This window comes from Centruroides sculpturatus, unplaced genomic scaffold (genome assembly GCF_000671375.1).
Source record: "Centruroides sculpturatus isolate CEXI.00-Female unplaced genomic scaffold, Cexi_2.0 scaffold354, whole genome shotgun sequence".
Lineage (NCBI taxonomy): Eukaryota > Metazoa > Arthropoda > Arachnida > Scorpiones > Buthidae > Centruroides > Centruroides sculpturatus.
The window spans coordinates 175,981-196,764 of record NW_019384699.1 but is presented as its reverse complement, the minus strand read 5'-3'; the positions used below and the strand labels follow the sequence as shown (position 1 = coordinate 196,764).

The window sequence follows — 20,784 nt, the reverse complement described above, 5'->3', positions numbered from 1 at the left end:
AAAATCCATTGACGCCATTTGTCGTGGGATGGTACCCATTTCTATCTTTCTGGGATGGGAAAGGTTGTAGAAAAGAGCAGGGAAATTTGCGATGTGACCGGAAGTCGAATGAAGTATTTAACAATCCAAAGACGTACGAAAGTTCAAATAAAATTGTCGGTATTATTTTGAATTTCGGTTTACTCGTTATGAGATCTATGACGTAGCATCAGATAGTACAAAGGTAAAAAGTGCGCTAATATTAGAAATGTAGGACACATACGGCTCCACCCAATGTCTCACTCGCTCTATTATATGCCCCGTTATAGAAGTTGATCGATTAGTTCTCCTCCTTTCACCCCACCGTAGCTGTTACCATGGAAACTTAGCAATGGTTAAGTTATCGGAATTATCAATAAGATTTCCATAATGTCAGTGACATAACTTGGTCCCAAAAAAGTTTATACCTTTTATATAAAACAACCGATACAGAGAATAGTGACGTAACGAACAAACTGGCCAATCAACTTTCGAGGTCCGTTTCTACTCAGGTGTGCGCCGCCTCTAAGAAAAATCGGTTCTAGTATGCGATCAATGAAACTAACGGTCACTAAGGCAACAAGAACCGACTAAGCGTTTAGCCTTTAGGTTTGCACAGAAGTACTCGGTAGCTATACGAGACACGATGGTACGATGGGGATCCCCCATTCGTCTTATACGCCTTTCTGTAGGACAGAGGAGGAGGCATTCAACTAATGCCAATTCACGTTACGAACTCGTATCTAGAGTACCGAATCCCCGACCTCAACCTAGACATGCCGCCAGCAGTGGTAATCTGTATGTACTTAATTCTGTATCACAGCACAGCACCTATGTATATGTATTTTTTCCATATATCACTGCACTCTAACACTATAACCGTGCATGGCTTTGCTTTTATATATTTCTCTTTTATATATAATTCCCCACTTATTCATTATCCTACATATACTTTTTTTCCATTTATTATTAAACCGTTTTAAAAATTTCAACTGTGTCAATAAATTTTAATAATGCTAACATATACTGTTATAAGAAAATAAAAATTAGATTTTAATAAATGTAACATAAATTAATGTTACATCTGTATAGGCTATATGATATGTATTTTTGTACATCGTATTTTATAAAATCAACATATTTATATTAACGATAAAATCCGTAATATTTTTCATTTATGTGCTTTTTCTTATTACTTTTGTATATGAAAAGTATAGCCTAAAACATTTGTTTTTAGGTTTTTTTTGTTTTGTTTCTTTTATACGCAACACTTTTGTAGAATTTAACGTTTGTTTTAAATAAATAAATAAACATATAACTTATACTGAATCTTACTTTTTAGTGTGGTCTAAATTTAGGCGTCATATCACATTTATTTTATTCTGTTCCACGTAATAGCATTATAAAATCTACATAAACCTGTGAAGAATCATGCTGTGATAAAACAGCAATAAAACAAGTTTTTCTACATTTATTACTTAGTAAAAACATAGTAAAAAAAGTAAAAAAAATACAATAATTGTAATTTGTAATTGTAAGTTTTTTTACTAAGGTTTATTTTAGTTGCACGTAGTCCCAATTTTTATAATAGAATGCGTGACGCCTCATTCATAAATATTATATAAAAAATTGTTATAGTACATGGAATCATTTTTTATACGTGTGGTAAAAGAGAAATAAAGGAAAATATGTTTAACAAATATTAAATAAACCTGAAATTATAGATTCTAAAATTACCATTAAATGATATTAACAGAGCTAGATATAAAACAAATGTATAGATTTACACAGCGAATTATTATTAAATGCGATAATTTTTCTAAACGTTAGAAGAAATAAAATTAAATTTTTAAAATGTTTTTATGAATATATATGCAATTTTCTGCTAAAATATATAAANAAACATATATATATATATATATTTTAAAAGTTAATGATCCTTTCATCTCATTATATTTATTACAAGAACTTCAGATAATTTTAAAATACCTTTCTTCAACTTTATTAATCTGATCATAATAATTGACTTTGTTATAAAGAATAGTCATTTATTTTAATCATGTTTTTTATGAGCCAAACATATTTGATAAATCAGAAAAATACATTTACTTTTAATAATCATTTCGTTACTCTAAATTCTTGAATACTTTAAATCGTTCTCAACATTTAATGCGTTATTATTTTTAAAAGAATAATTTAAATATACAAAATGCAATATATATATATAATTGTAAATGTAAAAATAATGACAAGAAGCAATACCTGTTTATCATTTATTTTATTTTTTCTGTGTTCTTCCTTTTTTAAAAATAGTTACAAAAATAGATTCCGACTATTTACGTTATATAAGCAAAAATAATATTATTTTTAACGCTTCTAATAGTTTTTAATGTAATATTTTAAGCTGCGAATTCCAGTTTTATATCTCACTGATATTTACTCTAGGTCATTTCAAAAATATAAAATTCCTAGAAAATTACGCGACTAAATATCATACTTTGTTTTAGATGACCTTAACTAAAGTTGCCATTACAAATATAATTTTATCAATCTGCACTATTTCTATACCCAACGAAAATGACAAATCAAAAAATTAAAAAATATATACCTTCTTTTCTACAGATTTAAATGAATAAACGTTATATTCAACAAGTAAGAATCATTATTTAAAGTATAATAATGGTAAAGAGAAGAATTTATTTTATAAAATTAGTCATTTAGTAAAATTAAAATATTTCTATTAAACTTTATTAATAAAATTGGCAATTCTTAAGTACAAAAAGGCAAATATAAACAGATGTAGAATAGATTATTTTAAATTTTAGTGTACTGTATACATTAGCCTATATAAGGTATATTAATTGAAATTTGTGATACTCTGTTGCACATTTAATAAAATATTAACTGTTTTTATCAAATTATTATTTATGTACATTAAAAATTATTTATTTAATATTAACATATTCTGTTTTTTTTAAAATAAATATTAGAATGTTATCATAATTGATTTAAATCTAAAATAATAATTTAGAACGATGAAAAATAGAATATAAAATGTAAGAAGCAAGAATCAGGTATATAAATATGCAATTTAATTAATTTTGCACATATTTTTAAAATAATTGTTTAACAGTTGTTTGATAAATTATAGTGTGTTCCTGGGTCACTAACTTTCTGAAATGTAATTTAAACATTTATTAATATTAATTCTATTAAGAAAACGAAAAAAAATTATTTTTTAGTACAATAAACATTAAGCAAATTAAAGTTAGATAATTGTCTGAGTCTAGTGAATTAAACCTAATTATAATAAAATATTTGATAAATTACAAAATGATTAAAGACTTTTGAGATAAATATGCATGTAACCAAAACATTGCCGATACTAAAAATGTATTAAAATATTTTATTAATCATTAGATAAGCGAATTTCGTAAGTTTATGTGTTTGGATTCTCCACAAGGTGATTTTTAAAGGTCAATGGCATTTTGACGATTCTAGTAAATTTGCATTCCTCCCAATCCAAAATTATCGATGGCTGTATGATATTTTTAGCATATTAATTTATAAAATATTTATAACTAGATGAGAGATATGCCAAAAAAATTAAAATACCTGGGACAAATTGAGGAATCGAGCAAAATTTTCGATGCCAGAAAGTACTCATGTTTTTCGCAATTACTCATATTAAACTTTCGAGTTTTTCAATCTTAATAAATTTTTCTAGCAGCAGCTCAGCTTACAAATGTAAATTTCAAATTAAGTTTTTAACTGTTTTAGAATTAATGATCGTAATTCTTCATCTGGATTAAAATGATTACTTTAATCATTCTTTCTTCTTGTAGTTTTTCATTCTATTGGAGTAATTTATTAATCATTTTTAACTAAAAAAATATTTAAATACATAAATTCTCTGACCGTTGACTCGTATCAAGTATAATATATGATATTTTTAACACATAATATATTTATTGTAGCTACAACTCTTTAATTTTAAATAAGATTAATAATCAAAGTTAATAATGTTTATAAACTACAAGTAAGGTTATTGAATTTTTTTTTTAGTTTTAAAATATTTTTTACCGGAAATATTCAATATTAAATGACATATATCATTGTTAAATGCACTAAAATTTTAAAGACGTAGAAATAATTAAATTGAAGCAATATTTTATAAGCATTTTTCCAGTTATTCTATTTAAATCTGAAGTTTTAATTATCTTCAGGCGTCTTATCTAATAATAACTATTTAAAATTAAAAATGCAGATGCGCTACACGAAAATTAAATCTTGCAATGAAATCGGTAAAATTTATACANTTATTAAAATATTTATTAAACTTTCTTATAATACATTTAAATATATTCTAAGAAAATAAAAATATAATAAAATTTACGTAATTATTAATTATCAAACAAATTAGTTTATAATACGTTTCTCATGTCATAGAATTAAACGCATGCCTATAACCTATGATCGATTCGTTATAACTATATGGTCCATCTATACAAAAGTACTTTTTATCGATTGAAAGCCTATATCGTATTCTGTTTCTTTGTAATGATAAGTACGAAATTCTGAATTTCTCTGGTGACATAACTCGCATTCTTCTGTTTATTTACTAAGATAAAGTCCAGATCTCATTATAATTACAACACTTTGATTATATTATGCACAGGAAGTAACAATCAAACTGTCAAATAAATTATATATACACGTGTATAACTTACTTATTTAAAACTTCATTCTTGTTTCGTTAGAATTAAGAATCTTTATCTTTTAAGTATAATTGCTCCACAATTATCTATTATATTTTCTAATAGGTTCAAAACACTTACTATAATATTTTAAGATATATTTTAACGTCATTTGAAAAGCTCAACTATTGAAAATAAAAATAATTTAAATAGATAATCCGTGGTTTTTAATTTATAAAAGTCATAAAATTCCTTTCGTTAATAGATGTAAAACGTTGTTTCTATCAGTTAATTACATTGAAAATAAATAAATGACATTATTGATTTAGATTAAATATAAATAAATAACCGAATTTATATTTTAAAATATATTTTTATTTAATTTAAAGTACAAATAATAAATGCAATTCACATTTCTTAAAAATATTATAAAGTATACTGCTATATGATTTTTGCAAATAGAATATTGCTACGCTAATGACATTGAAATTATTTAGTAAATTATAATAATTTAATTATTATTATCTTTATACTGCATGTTAGTTTATTTTATTTTTGAACAACAATAATACTTTTTTAATAAACAGAGTCAAAACAGCTATATTCATATACGTAAAAATATTATATAATTATATCAATACATACAGTGAACACATTTTACACAAATGTATAAAGAATATTTAACAACAGAAATGAATTATTATCTTGTAAAGACAAATTGGCTAGATAATTAGGGAATAACTCTGTTACAGGGGATAGAGTTTCCTATTTGTGAACATTTACAAGACATTATACATTTTATACATTAATTAAATATTGCAAACAATAAAACAATCCCGAACGTATCATTACTACATTAATACATAACTTTAAGGTCATATGTTGTTTTTATATAGTCTAAATAATCACAATTTTTAGTATATGATATAAAGAAAATTCTATAGAATAACACTAAATATAATTTGCATTATAAAATTTAATGTATTTCCCCCAAATCCCAGGAAATATTTATTTGGTTTTAACTGTGAAAAGCATCTTTGAAACTAATTGCCAAATTTAAATTATGAAATTTTAAAAAATTCCATAATTACATTAAAAATTTAATAAAATTTACGCATTTAACACACTGTTTGCAAAATTAACATTTATTTGCATAATTTAAATATTAAAAACAAAATTATTAAAAAAAATTTTTTTTAACTTAAGGATATTTAATATAAACTCTGCATTTACAAAGTTTTACCAATCTCACGAAATTAAAATATTAATTTTTTAAAAATAAACTTTTATAAAGTAAAAATAATAGCATGTTTAGCTATCAGTTCAGCATTTACATGCTCACAGCAAATTAGTGATTATTCTCACCTCAGGATTCTTTAATGAAATTTTCAACTATACAATGGTGATACTTAATAACTCTGTAGGCATCTTAATCACACCTAAACCAGAACAACAATATTGGCTATTTCTGTTTAAATTATAGGGATCAGTAAGAATGTATTATAATTAATTTAATAAAAAAATAAAAGGCGAATTTCATAGTTTTTGAGGGTGCACTTTTTAAAGTAGCATATTTTATTGAAAATAAACCGACAATATTAAATTGCATAAATTGTATTAATTAATTAAATTTAATTTCCGAGTTTAAAAATATACTGTACATCTTAAGACTTTTGCATCCACTTTGTTTTGTTGTCGTTAATATTTATTTTATAAGAATATTCTCAAAAATTCAAATTTTTGCTTCTGTTTCGGTACTTGAGATTATGACGAAATTATTATTAAATTTGATTAATAATTTTTGTGGTATTTTAAAGTATAGCTTGAGCGAGGGTTTTCGGGATTTGTAACCAAATAGCAAAGGTGACATTTAAAAACTATATGACATTTTTGAGGAAAAAATGACCAAGGCGGTTTAATGACATACAGTAAAATTTTAAACTCGTTTTTAAATTTAAATGGAAAAATATTTACAATAAATAATTTTAATATAAAAATAAAATAAACAATTTTATTTGTAGCGACATAACAATTTACGCAACGTCTTTGAAATGAGGGCGCTAAGGACACAGCGCTGCCACTTCCCTCTATCGGACATTTTCGGAGGCAGTGGATTACAGACATGACGCTGTGGAAAAATGAAGCTGGGGGAGAGGCTGTAAAGCAGCGCACGCACTATACAGTTAACCGATCTGTGTGCCTCATCATATGGGTGCAGTTGAATATAGCGCTTACTTTGAATATTTCTTTTTGTGTTGTTATCTAATTATGAATGTCTTAGTAACGGTTCCAGGTGCCTCAAACAATCGTGCCACTTCTATTAAGTATATTGTGTCAGAAATATTTTGCTGCTAGTTACAACAATCACCATGTCTATTAGAAGAATATCGGGGTAAGTGTTTAAGTTTAGAGAAAAAAAAAAAGGAAATAAGAAAAACTAAAAAAAGCTGCCCATTTACGTATATATATGTGTGTACATAGGTAACAGTTTGGGATTAAAATCGAGTGATAACAATTGTTAGTTTAGAATAACGTTTTTAGCAGATTAAAAGTCATTTCTAGGATTCTGAAAGGAGTCGGTCATCTTCGAAAGCCGTGAAACAGCAGTGGCGGTTGATCTATTTTTAGAAAGTCCCTTGCATCGATTGAATAATTGAAGACGAAATGTTAGCGAAAACAGAATGTCTCAGTCACTTCCTTATCTAGGTGAATTTTAGTTGTAAGCGAATAATTTCGTATACCTTCAACAAAGCTAACCTCACGCAGACAATCAATATAAAACTCTCCTTCAACCTCGCATAGGTCACGGAGGACATAGCGGCCGACTAGGTGACGATCCGTTTCGCCAACTAGACTGCATGTATATATAAAATTTACTTTTAAATCATTTAATACAAATATAAAATTTCAGACATTAAACTATTAAAATTTCTTCTCGACGTAATTCGATACGCCCACAAAAGTTTCGTTTATTAACGAAAAGATATTTTCGCATAACAAACATAAGTGTAGTTCGATATGAGAATATATAAAAATGATTAAACGACATGCAAGTTATAAAATCTTTATAGACCAAGCGTAATTTCCAGTTATTTTTAGCTCGATTAATATTCATAAATTACAAACTTCACATATAAAAGCCAATAATTTTATATATAGTCTATAAACAAAACTCATTAACCTTTCACAGCACTTTACCCATTTTTATACAGAACTGATAATACAAGGCTTTCAGATTAGCTACTGCACTTTCCTGGAATCTCTCCAACCGTTACTGTTCTATCACTATGAACATAGGAACAATACAGGTGAAATATTTATATAGGCCTATTCAACCGCCGTGGCATTATCTATGTAACACAAGAGATCATTGAGGATCTTGTAACCCCACTTAAATCGTTTATTTTTATAGAAATAAGAATTTAAAAAAGAAATTTAAATTAACAGAATTTTAGCAACTTTTTTTTTTTATGTAAAAGAATGTACATTTTAAGAAGGAAGCAGTTAAGTAATAAATTTATTAAAAAGTTTAAAGACTATTCTATTATATTGTTACTGAATTTATAATAAATAATTATACTTCATAGAAAAAAAGTTGTTTTTAATCAATGCAAGTTATCCTAAAATAAAATCGTTATTCTCTTCATCATATTGATCAAACTACTATATTGATTTACAAAACTAAAATAACTTTCTCTGGATACGAAAATTTCATCATATCTAAAACATGTTAATGTAAAACATTATAAAAAAAATATTATTTCAACAAATAATCTTTTAAGATATAGTCATAATAATAATAATAGACAGGAAACAGTATTTGAACAATAAAATAACTTTTAAAATGAAAACAAGTGACATTTATACAAATTCGAGCATTTCACAGATGACAGTAAAATTTAAATAATTTATCAATCGAATTATAATTACACAGATGCATTTAGCGAACAATACTACCTATCATCGAATATATTCCATACTCTCGGTTGAAAATATAAATCAATATTGTATTTCGGCAAAAATAATAGAACAGGGTTTGTATGATAACAGACTCCAGAAAGGTTATGCGAACCATCGTATTTTCGCTAACAACTCTGAGGGCTGGATCAGTTTTTGCTGACCATGGCAGGAGGTGGGACGTGGGCGTCACAAGGAACTTTGCTCGATTTATTGATATGTCCTACGACCGTCCTAAAGGTGTACGACAGCAGCGCCACTGCAGGAATGACGTCATGGAAATGTCGGCTTTCGAACCAATCACGCGGAAAGTGCAAATTTTAGAGTTGGATACGTAAGCCTAACCGCTTACCATTTAACCGAAACGAAACTTCCCAGGACGTCCTCGAACAGTTATAAAGTTCATTAGTCTGTTAAGAAATTTGGCGACTTAGTAAAAATTTTGTAAATAAACTACGTAATGATCCGTTTTTTCCAGCTTTCGCTTACGTTCGTGAACTCGCAGCTAACTTTGTCGTATTTGTAATGTGTTTATAGTATCTAGCCAATAGCGAGATTGTTATCGCAACGCCTGTAAATCTGTCTTTCTAGCAAACTTTATTGTCGGACGGAAAAACCGAATAAACTATTACAACTTTAAAACACAAGATCTTTAATATGAAATAAAAATTAAATCATTTATTTGTGGAAAAAATTAAGCGTTTTTAATACATGAAGTGATAAAGGTTGTTTCTTCTCGAATGCTTTTAAATAAACGATATTAAATAAAACGAATGAAGAGTTAAGAAAAGATATTTTAAATTTAAAAAGTATATATATTTAAAGGCTATAAAATGTTTATATTAATTTCCAGGAGCGTTTACCGTGCGAGAATAATATTATATTCAGATTACTAAGAGGGATAATCAGTCATTAAGCGATATAAAAATGACTAATTGCTTTCGCACTCCACAATTTAGTTAATGTGAATAACATATATTCAGTTTAAATAAGAGAAAATGACTATTGTTTTCATTAATTATATAATATGTAGATAACAAGAATACAATTAAATCTCTCAGAAACGTGTTTAACTTAAAGCCGTTATTTGTAGGATTAGATAGTAAAGAGAAACAAACAAGGCTATAAATTGTTTGGTACAATCAGAAGCAGAACTATCATCTTACTGAATTAGTATGGAGAGACTTGGTGTTAGTTTTATTGCTTGTGAATTGGTTGATGTTTACATTTCAAGTATGCAATCTATCTTAATTTTTTCACCGTCATATAAATTATGATTTAAATTTGTGATTAGATGTATGCATATAAAAAGCTTATGTAAATATTTCTAAATTTTGTACTTTTTGATTAAAAATATTGATACAAGCTTTACTTGATATAAAAAAGTATTAAAAAGTTCTGTTGAAAATGATATGGAATTAAAGTTAAAAAATAAGACCATTTGAAGATAGAAAACGTTGAAAAGAGATTAAAAATGAACATTTCGGTTTTAATTTGTCGTAATATTTTCTACTGATCCACAGATATTTGTTACGTTAAATTAACCATTTTGCTATTTCCGTATTGGCATTTGTTGCTATATTTTATATACGACGGAATATAAAATCAAGAAAAGATGTATTGTCTCGGTAATAACGTCTTGAAACATGAAAAGCTAATGACAGAATATTTTACATTTATAGAAAAATGACATCAAAACAGATAGGTACTCACTTATAGGTAGAAGAGTATTGATAATTTGTGACGTCACTGCCTTACTTTATTCCTATTGGCTAATAATCTTTTCTCTCTCCTCCCAGGGGTTCGGATCCTCCCGATATGGACTCAAATGCCAACAATACAAAGGTGCGTCGTGCTCAGAGGTTACCGAGTCTTCGTTTAGCTAATGGTAGGATTAACTATGGTAGTCCGTCTGAAGAAGAAATACGTTCCCCTCGTAGTCTCCATAAAGAAGACTCAATTAAGATTAGTATTGAAAATACTAATACGTGTTCAGACTCTTTAGTAACTGCAGCTGATGACGATCAAACTCTTGTTAGTGATTATATATCCCCGGAAATGAATTTTAAAGATTCAAAAGTGAACACCGCTGCCGGTGCAGCCAAAGATGGTGATAAGGACGATATTAGTCTATACGGAACTCCTAAGGAAGAAATCGGCCCGGGACTGTCTGAAGTTAAAGCTTCCTTCATGAGGAACCAATTAGAAGCACTGTTTCAGCCATCGGATAATAAGTTAGCAATGAAATTGTTTGGAAGTAAAAAGGCGCTTATGAAAGAGAGAATCAGACAGAAGGCTGCGGGACATTGGATCATCCATCCATGCAGTACTTTTAGGTAAGTTTTCTACTCTCTAACATACTTTTTATGCAAAACTTTTATTAGCAATGATTGATTTAGTTTAAAAAATATGAAATTTTAAAGTAATTTATGCAAGAAATATGTATAAAATTGAATGGAAAATAAGTAAAATGCATCTATAAAATTATGTAACACCAAAAGAAAAAGGAACTAAAAGGAATTTTTCATAAAATTAAAAGAAAAATTAAAATGAAACTAAATTAACTGATTAAAAATAATGAAATGTGAACTTAAAAATATTAAAAGTTAATTTAAAAAAAAGAAAAATCACTGTAAAATTCATCAAATTAATTTGTAAAATTGAAAATCATGAACCGAATGAATTAAAATATGTTTTTTTACATAAAATTTAGGAAAACAAATGGCATTGAAAAAGAATCAAAGTTACATAACTGATTTATATCAGAAACTATAAATCGAATCGTTTAAATATTATGCAGTTTTTTTTATCTTTTTATGGAAGATGTGCAAAAAAGTAAGCTCTTCGTTATAAAATGTCAGACATTGCGAATAAATAGACTTATTACATTTATAAGGATATAATATGTAATTTGTAGCAGAATGATATATTGATTTTAGCTTCTAACCTACTGAATGTAATATAACTGATAAGAATAATATAAAATAGATTTTAAAAATAACGTTACTTTTGTTGTGTAAGTATTCTTCAGATGTCGACTGCATACTTTGAAATGACATGGAATATTTTTAAAACAAAGATGAATAATACATTGCAGTTTGACAGCTCATTCGACAATGTTGCGTTTGTTCGGTGAGTAATGGCAGTGGACTTATCGGCTTTCCTGGAAGATAGTCCTTCACCGTTCCATACTTTGTACATAATGGAACTTTTGGTATGCCATACAAGCCTTTATATACTCCTTTGTGCAAAAACAGCCGTTTTCCTTTTTACCAATTTTTATGCACAAATTACTGGCTAATTTCTTTTATATGATGCTTATAGACTTATTTGAACATTCACCGATTATGGCGAATATTCAAGATATATTTTGTGCGCTTTCATGCTCTAGATTTTATGCTTTGATGCTCTTTTTGTGCACATATCGTGCTCTATATGCACAATATTGACTTTCTCGAAATAATTTTTTTTAAATATATAAGGTAGTTTTTTAGAAGCCACTCTTACTGATTAACGAGGTAATTTTTTCCGAAGGTGTTTGCTATTTTTAGCAATCAACTCGGAGTAGAAAAGTCGCTTATTTAATTGCGTGTTTGAAAGATTATTTTTTAGCAACTTTTCGAAAATCGACGAAAGAAAACTTGACCGAATATGACCCGAAGCGAGTAATTTTAGTTAAAATAGGTCAAGGCTAAGTTAGTAGCAAGATAGATTCGTGCGGTCATTGAACAAATTAACTATAAACTGAAACCTGACTGGGCAATTCGTATCATTTAAATGCGGATTTGAATACGGTTTTATATTTAGAAATGGAAAAAAAATGAAAGGATAATTTTTTTAAGTTAACCTATTGATTTTCCCTCGATTTAAGCTATCGTTTTTTAAAATATAATATAGGCTTACTATTATTAAACAGCGTAACTTAAAACAGTAAATATTTCGTATATTATGTATATGTACTGTACTTTGCAAAAAAATCTTATAAGTCAATTTTATTAAATTAAAAACTAAAAAAAAAAATTAAATAAATCGTTTCGTTTAGTTTTAAATTTATAAATAAATTTATAATTTGTTAATTTTCTAGACAAAATTTTTATGGAATTTTTTTCCGAAATATTAAAAAGGCTTTACCTTAGATAATTACCAAACATTTAAAATTATTATTTTTTGTTATTCAATTGATATTAAATTAAAAATAATTAATTGATAGTAAAAATAAATATAAAAATAAGCAAATTAATTACTGTATTAGAAAATTCCTTATATTCGAAGAGAAATTAGATTCTTTGATTCTTAACTAGAAAATAAAAGGTTTGCATGTAAAATGAATGAGAATAATCAGCTTAATATTAAGAAAGAGTTGATGATAACTTTTAAAATTAAGTCTTTAACTTTCTTAAAGAAAGAGCATAATCCTTAAGCATTTAAATAATACTTATCAGTTTTAAATCAAAATAATTGATGTGCACCTGCTAAATGTTCTTTGTTTAAATGGCGCAATAATTGCTTATTAAGAAAATAAATACATCAAAATTCAGATATTATCGTATGCGACATCCAACAACATCCGGAAGAACTTTTTAAAATCATAATTGAATCTGCAAAATTGATTTTCTTTTTATTAGAAGTAAATTGTAATTAGAAGCAATGTATAGGCCTATATTATAGATCTATACGTGTAATTTCTTTAGGAAGATATTTAAAAAACAATCAAAATTCTGTTTAATCTTATAAAATGTCATTAACACAGAAATGTTAAAATAGCTGAAAATATTACCAAAAATTAATTTCATATACCAAAAATACTTTTACTTAGTTCGGAAAATTAAAATTCTGCAAATATTTAAATGATTGAGCTGTGGTGATTAAATTAGGAAAAATCACCTAAAGCTAAATAAGTTTTAGCTTGTCATGTTTTTAAATTTAATAGAACAATAAAAACTTTTTTAAAAATGAAGTGAAATTTTTTACGTAGCTATTATTTTATATATTTTGTAGAAAATGTCAAAATTATCATTTTTAATAGAGTTGTCTTCTTACTATATTAATTATTTATTAGTATATCAGAAATTCATATTATTTCAAGACAAGTTTCTATTCTAATTAGATTTTACCTCTACCTTTTCTAAGATATTTATAACAAAATACAAAAATTGGATTATCAAAAATTCTAAATATTCAATTTATTATTATTTCTGTTAATATGTATAAACTTAGTAATACTGTTTGCTAAATAAGGAATTCTTGCCTATTCGCTAGAGGATTCGAATCCCATTTTAGATTGGGTCATTTGTATTCAGTGATTTTGAAAAGAGATTTGTTGTGAAAAAGAAGATTGTGGCATTCATGTTTTTTTTTTCGAATTGTCCAAAGTGGAAATAAAATCATGTAAAATTCCAATGAAAACTTTACTAATTATAATGCCCAAAGGTGTGTTTTATATGGATCATTCTCAAAACACATGCTAACTGTAAATTAATTTACTTCGGCAACTACTCGAGTACAAAACGAATAGGTAGGCCTATATTGTAAGGAAATTCGAAAGGAAGATTGAGAATCAAGTGTTATCGGGACAGGAATTAGATTGACCTCTTTCCAACCATCACCATTCGATACTCGAAAAGTTTAAATGCTGTAAGATGAAGCCTGATGCAAGTTTAAATCTAAGATTTACTTACACGTCAAACGTTATCTATGTCACACGTTAGTAGTTAAATTTTAAATTTAAGATATGTCCAGAAAGTTAATTTATAAAACTATATTTAAAATGTTGAAAATTCAAGAAAATAATATTTAGAACCGAAAAAAGTAAAATTTGGAAGTTATCCATAATTGCTTTTACAGTGTTTCTTTCGTCTTTATTTTACTTTTATACATCAATGTATCTTAAAATGTATTGAAGCACAAAAGGTACTATATACTTAACTAATATAAAATACATAAGTCTGTCAATAATAAATTAATACAGTTTAAGAATTTTTATTGGATAGTTTAGTTGAGAGCGAATTTTTCCAATCGTTTAAAGTTGTTATTGATGAGTCGATTACTGGGGAAGTTGCTATCTACTCTATGTCATTGTATAAATAGTAAAAGACTAAGTATTTTTGTCAGAAGTCTCCTTAACTAGTTTTCTTCCCTTCCGAACACAGGTTTTGTTGTGTGAACTGTCACTACTTGTTGTTTTTATCGATTGGAGTAGTATCTCAAGTCTACTGTGGAATGACCCACTTGAAATACAGCACCAGACAGAAAACTTTCCAAAAGCCAAAATGTTTCAAGATTTACTTAAAAGAGAGAATGTCCTTAAGCTTCAATCGATAGAGTACCACACAACATTTGTTAATTTGTTTAGTAATTTGTTAAAATTAAATGATATCTTATAATTATCTACCAGTATTAAAGCTTCAAAAATGGGAATTTGTTAAGCTCTAAAAGTTCTTATGATAAATAGCACTTAAACATTTATCTAACAAAATTTTGTCACTCCTTCATGGCATTTATTGCTGTTTTTGAAGTTCATTCCTCTCCGAACAAATTGCTGAACGGTTAAAGAGCAAAGACGAGTATTTAGGTTATATGAAAATAATGAACCCATTCAACCTGAAGTTTTGTTGCTTTCTATTGATCTTTTGATTAAATATGTATTGATGTTCTGAATTATTGATCGACTCTATACTTACTAGAATGGAGATTTATATTTCAGCATCTCTTTTTTTCTAGATGGAAGAGTATAGATCTATTCTGTTTTTTCAGCGTAAAGTACTATATAAAACGCTCTTGACAGGCTTACGTTTATTCGCAACAAGCATCGGAAATAAATTATAAAATACTTTAGAAAATTGAAAACCAAAATCTATTTCTTATTTATCACGTGAAGGACTGAAATAAAAAACAAATTAAAAATATATTTTCAAAATTTGAATCTAATTTCGATAGCAGTTTTAAAAAAAATGATAAAAATAATATCTGTTAAATAAAAATTTAGCACTACTGAGGAATAGCAAAATTTTTTTATAATAATATTTTATTGTCAATCTTCTTCAGATTTTTCTTGTTATTTTAAATCTTCTCGTAAAAATGAATCAATAAAAATTCTTCTGAGTTGATTCATTTTTTAACACGCGTTTAAATTATTATATAAAAAATAAGAATGTATTTAGAAACCAAATTTAGCAGTTAACGTATTATTCACAATGCATAAAATTAAATTAGTCATATGTATTGTGTTTTAGACTCATATATATATATTAATATATCCGATAATTCATCGTTTAATGTTTTAAACAAACACCGAATAAAATAATAAAAAATTTTTATTTCATATTTTAAAATTTTATATCATAGAATATTAAACATTGTTTTTTAATGACCTACACAAAACCACCTGTTAATTTATTACATTCGATTGGCTCGCTTCCAAAGAGAATAGAGTCCTCCTGGCGAATTACTGTGCCTCANTTTAAAAAAATGTTTTTAGAATATTAAACATTGTTTTTTAATGACCTACACAAAACCACCTGTTAATTTATTACATTCGATTGGCTCGCTTCCAAAGAGAATAGAGTCCTCCTGGCGAATTACTGTGCCTCAATGGCATTATTTTCATTGGCGAAAACTTAATGAAGCCTTGTTAATTATCATTAACAGTTATGGCTTGTTAAATTCTCTATTCCATCATCAAACATTACTTTTCGAATTTTGTTGTTATGGAGATGGTCTGACTGTTTCGATTCAAAATTCAAACAATTATCCATTGTTACCTTTGTTTGACTAGGAACATTTAATATGACTGTTTGATGACCGAAAACCACAAATTTCATTCTAGACTACATCAACATCTACATAACAATAGATGAGCTTTATTAATTACAAGACAGGCTACCAAAGATATAGGACTATATNATTATCAAAAATTCTAAATATTCAATTTATTATTATTTCTGTTAATATGTATAAACTTAGTAATACTGTTTGCTAAATAAGGAATTCTTGCCTATTCGCTAGAGGATTCGAATCCCATTTTAGATTGGGTCATTTGTATTCAGTGATTTTGAAAAGAGATTTGTTGTGAAAAAGAAGATTGTGGCATTCATGTTTTTTTTTTCGAATTGTCCAAAGTGGAAATAAAATCATGTAAAATTCCAATGAAAACTTTACTAATTATAATGCCCAAAGGTGTGTTTTATATGGATCATTCTCAAAACACATGCTAACTGTAAATTAATTTACTTCGGCAACTACTCGAGTACAAAACGAATAGGTAGGCCTATATTGTAAGGAAATTCGAAAGGAAGATTGAGAATCAAGTGTTATCGGGACAGGAATTAGATTGACCTCTTTCCAACCATCACCATTCGATACTCGAAAAGTTTAAATGCTGTAAGATGAAGCCTGATGCAAGTTTAAATCTAAGATTTACTTACACGTCAAACGTTATCTATGTCACACGTTAGTAGTTAAATTTTAAATTTAAGATATGTCCAGAAAGTTAATTTATAAAACTATATTTAAAATGTTGAAAATTCAAGAAAATAATATTTAGAACCGAAAAAAGTAAAATTTGGAAGTTATCCATAATTGCTTTTACAGTGTTTCTTTCGTCTTTATTTTACTTTTATACATCAATGTATCTTAAAATGTATTGAAGCACAAAAGGTACTATATACTTAACTAATATAAAATACATAAGTCTGTCAATAATAAATTAATACAGTTTAAGAATTTTTATTGGATAGTTTAGTTGAGAGCGAATTTTTCCAATCGTTTAAAGTTGTTATTGATGAGTCGATTACTGGGGAAGTTGCTATCTACTCTATGTCATTGTATAAATAGTAAAAGACTAAGTATTTTTGTCAGAAGTCTCCTTAACTAGTTTTCTTCCCTTCCGAACACAGGTTTTGTTGTGTGAACTGTCACTACTTGTTGTTTTTATCGATTGGAGTAGTATCTCAAGTCTACTGTGGAATGACCCACTTGAAATACAGCACCAGACAGAAAACTTTCCAAAAGCCAAAATGTTTCAAGATTTACTTAAAAGAGAGAATGTCCTTAAGCTTCAATCGATAGAGTACCACACAACATTTGTTAATTTGTTTAGTAATTTGTTAAAATTAAATGATATCTTATAATTATCTACCAGTATTAAAGCTTCAAAAATGGGAATTTGTTAAGCTCTAAAAGTTCTTATGATAAATAGCACTTAAACATTTATCTAACAAAATTTTGTCACTCCTTCATGGCATTTATTGCTGTTTTTGAAGTTCATTCCTCTCCGAACAAATTGCTGAACGGTTAAAGAGCAAAGACGAGTATTTAGGTTATATGAAAATAATGAACCCATTCAACCTGAAGTTTTGTTGCTTTCTATTGATCTTTTGATTAAATATGTATTGATGTTCTGAATTATTGATCGACTCTATACTTACTAGAATGGAGATTTATATTTCAGCATCTCTTTTTTTCTAGATGGAAGAGTATAGATCTATTCTGTTTTTTCAGCGTAAAGTACTATATAAAACGCTCTTGACAGGCTTACGTTTATTCGCAACAAGCATCGGAAATAAATTATAAAATACTTTAGAAAATTGAAAACCAAAATCTATTTCTTATTTATCACGTGAAGGACTGAAATAAAAAACAAATTAAAAATATATTTTCAAAATTTGAATCTAATTTCGATAGCAGTTTTAAAAAAAATGATAAAAATAATATCTGTTAAATAAAAATTTAGCACTACTGAGGAATAGCAAAATTTTTTTATAATAATATTTTATTGTCAATCTTCTTCAGATTTTTCTTGTTATTTTAAATCTTCTCGTAAAAATGAATCAATAAAAATTCTTCTGAGTTGATTCATTTTTTAACACGCGTTTAAATTATTATATAAAAAATAAGAATGTATTTAGAAACCAAATTTAGCAGTTAACGTATTATTCACAATGCATAAAATTAAATTAGTCATATGTATTGTGTTTTAGACTCATATATATATATTAATATATCCGATAATTCATCGTTTAATGTTTTAAACAAACACCGAATAAAATAATAAAAAATTTTTATTTCATATTTTAAAATTTTATATCATAGAATATTAAACATTGTTTTTTAATGACCTACACAAAACCACCTGTTAATTTATTACATTCGATTGGCTCGCTTCCAAAGAGAATAGAGTCCTCCTGGCGAATTACTGTGCCTCAATGGCATTATTTTCATTGGCGAAAACTTAATGAAGCCTTGTTAATTATCATTAACAGTTATGGCTTGTTAAATTCTCTATTCCATCATCAAACATTACTTTTCGAATTTTGTTGTTATGGAGATGGTCTGACTGTTTCGATTCAAAATTCAAACAATTATCCATTGTTACCTTTGTTTGACTAGGAACATTTAATATGACTGTTTGATGACCGAAAACCACAAATTTCATTCTAGACTACATCAACATCTACATAACAATAGATGAGCTTTATTAATTACAAGACAGGCTACCAAAGATATAGGACTATATATATATATATAAAATTATATTTTATGCTAAATACGATTCGATTTTATGTTTAGAATATTAAATATCGCGCGGAAATAAAAATCAAAATAAAACAAAATTGCTTGCTTTTATTCTAAATTATTAAAGAAATAAAATTAAAATATATTTTAATTTTATTTCCAAGCGAATAATATATACTTTGATTTAAATTTTTTTTAAAATGGCGATTTAAATTGTAAACATTTAAATTACTTATTTCAAATCTTAAGATATAAATAAAATAAAAACGATAATAAAGGTTAGATAAATCATTGTACACGAGTTTAGATATAAACATATAATAAAATTCGCATTAAACTTAAGCTTTATGATTCAGTTAGGAGCCATAAAGGTTTTTTCCCCTTTATATAATCTAATAATACAAGCATTACGTACTAAATAATTTTACATATTATATAAATTCATTTTTAAAATGATTACAAACATGTAATTTATTAAAAGATGTGTTTTATGAAAATATTTTTATTCCTGCACAAATTGAAAAACTGCTAATTTTATTGTTATTAATTTATATAGAATTATTATTACTACTATAGAAATTATTGTCAATATCATTACATTATTATTATTTACAAAAATAAAGTTTTATTTTCCTCCTCAGAATTTATAATTTATTTTGAAAAATAATTTTTCATTTTCATAACATAAATTTAATTTCTGACATTATATGACTACATTTATTATCAACAATTCTTCTTTTATACAAATTGATTTAACAGAAAACTTCAATTTTAGTAACAAAGTTATTTTTAACTTATACTTTGGAATTTTGAATATATTTTATTTTTTTTTATCATAAAACTTTTACTTCATTTAGTTTATTTGATAACGCATATTTTAAGAGAGAATTCAAAATTTTATTTTATGTTATCAAAAAGTTTTTTTTTTATATTAAATAATACGAACTTATGAAGTTTGAATTCTGTTTATCCAACAGAAACTAGCAGAGTGAATGAGTAAAAAAGAATAAAAATATATGGTATTCAAAATTCCTTATACGAGTTTATTCTAAAAATTTTAAAAAAATCTACGTTAAGTTGAATTTTATTATTTTTTATTATTATTAGGGAGTAGAGTCTACTCAAAGTGCAGTTCATTAAGTAAAATTAAAATGTAAAAAAAACTAAATAAAATATTTTTGCTTCATTTCGAACTGTACTTAATATTTTTAATGGATTATTATAAATTAGACAACACCCAGTTGTATAAGTGAAATGCATTTAGAAAGTACAAAACCTAACAAAGAAAGAAACCAATTTTCGTAAAAATGCAGGAAACCATTCATCACATTTCCCATAAAATGAAGCTACAGGATAAAGAGAGATTCCATGTTTGATTTATTGAAGCTGTGATTAAAACTGAAATTTCTCATTATTTATGACGGTTTCAAAATCGAAAACAACTTTCTACTTTATATGTATTAGTGTCGGCTAAGGATTAATATGTAAATATTTTATAGAACAATAGTACCACAAAAATTTAGTTGGAATAAAAGTATTTATTATGAATTTAAGAAAAAGTCGATTTATTTAAAAAAAAAGTTAACTCTCTAAAGTTTCA

General features: G+C 26.4%; 1 protein-coding gene across 1 annotated transcript in view; it reads left to right on the top strand.

Annotated features, from left to right (window-relative positions):
• Positions 1 to 650: 650 nt before the first annotated feature.
• LOC111627503 (potassium/sodium hyperpolarization-activated cyclic nucleotide-gated channel 2-like) overlaps positions 651 to 20,784 on the top strand; it is a 125,291-nt gene continuing 105,157 nt past the window's right edge. Inside the window, exons 1-2 of the mRNA XM_023371088.1 lie at positions 651 to 816; positions 10,472 to 11,008. Of these exons, the coding sequence (XP_023226856.1) occupies positions 665 to 816; positions 10,472 to 11,008 (689 nt within the window). The 5' untranslated portion in view covers positions 651 to 664. The remainder of the gene's footprint in view (positions 817 to 10,471; positions 11,009 to 20,784) is intronic.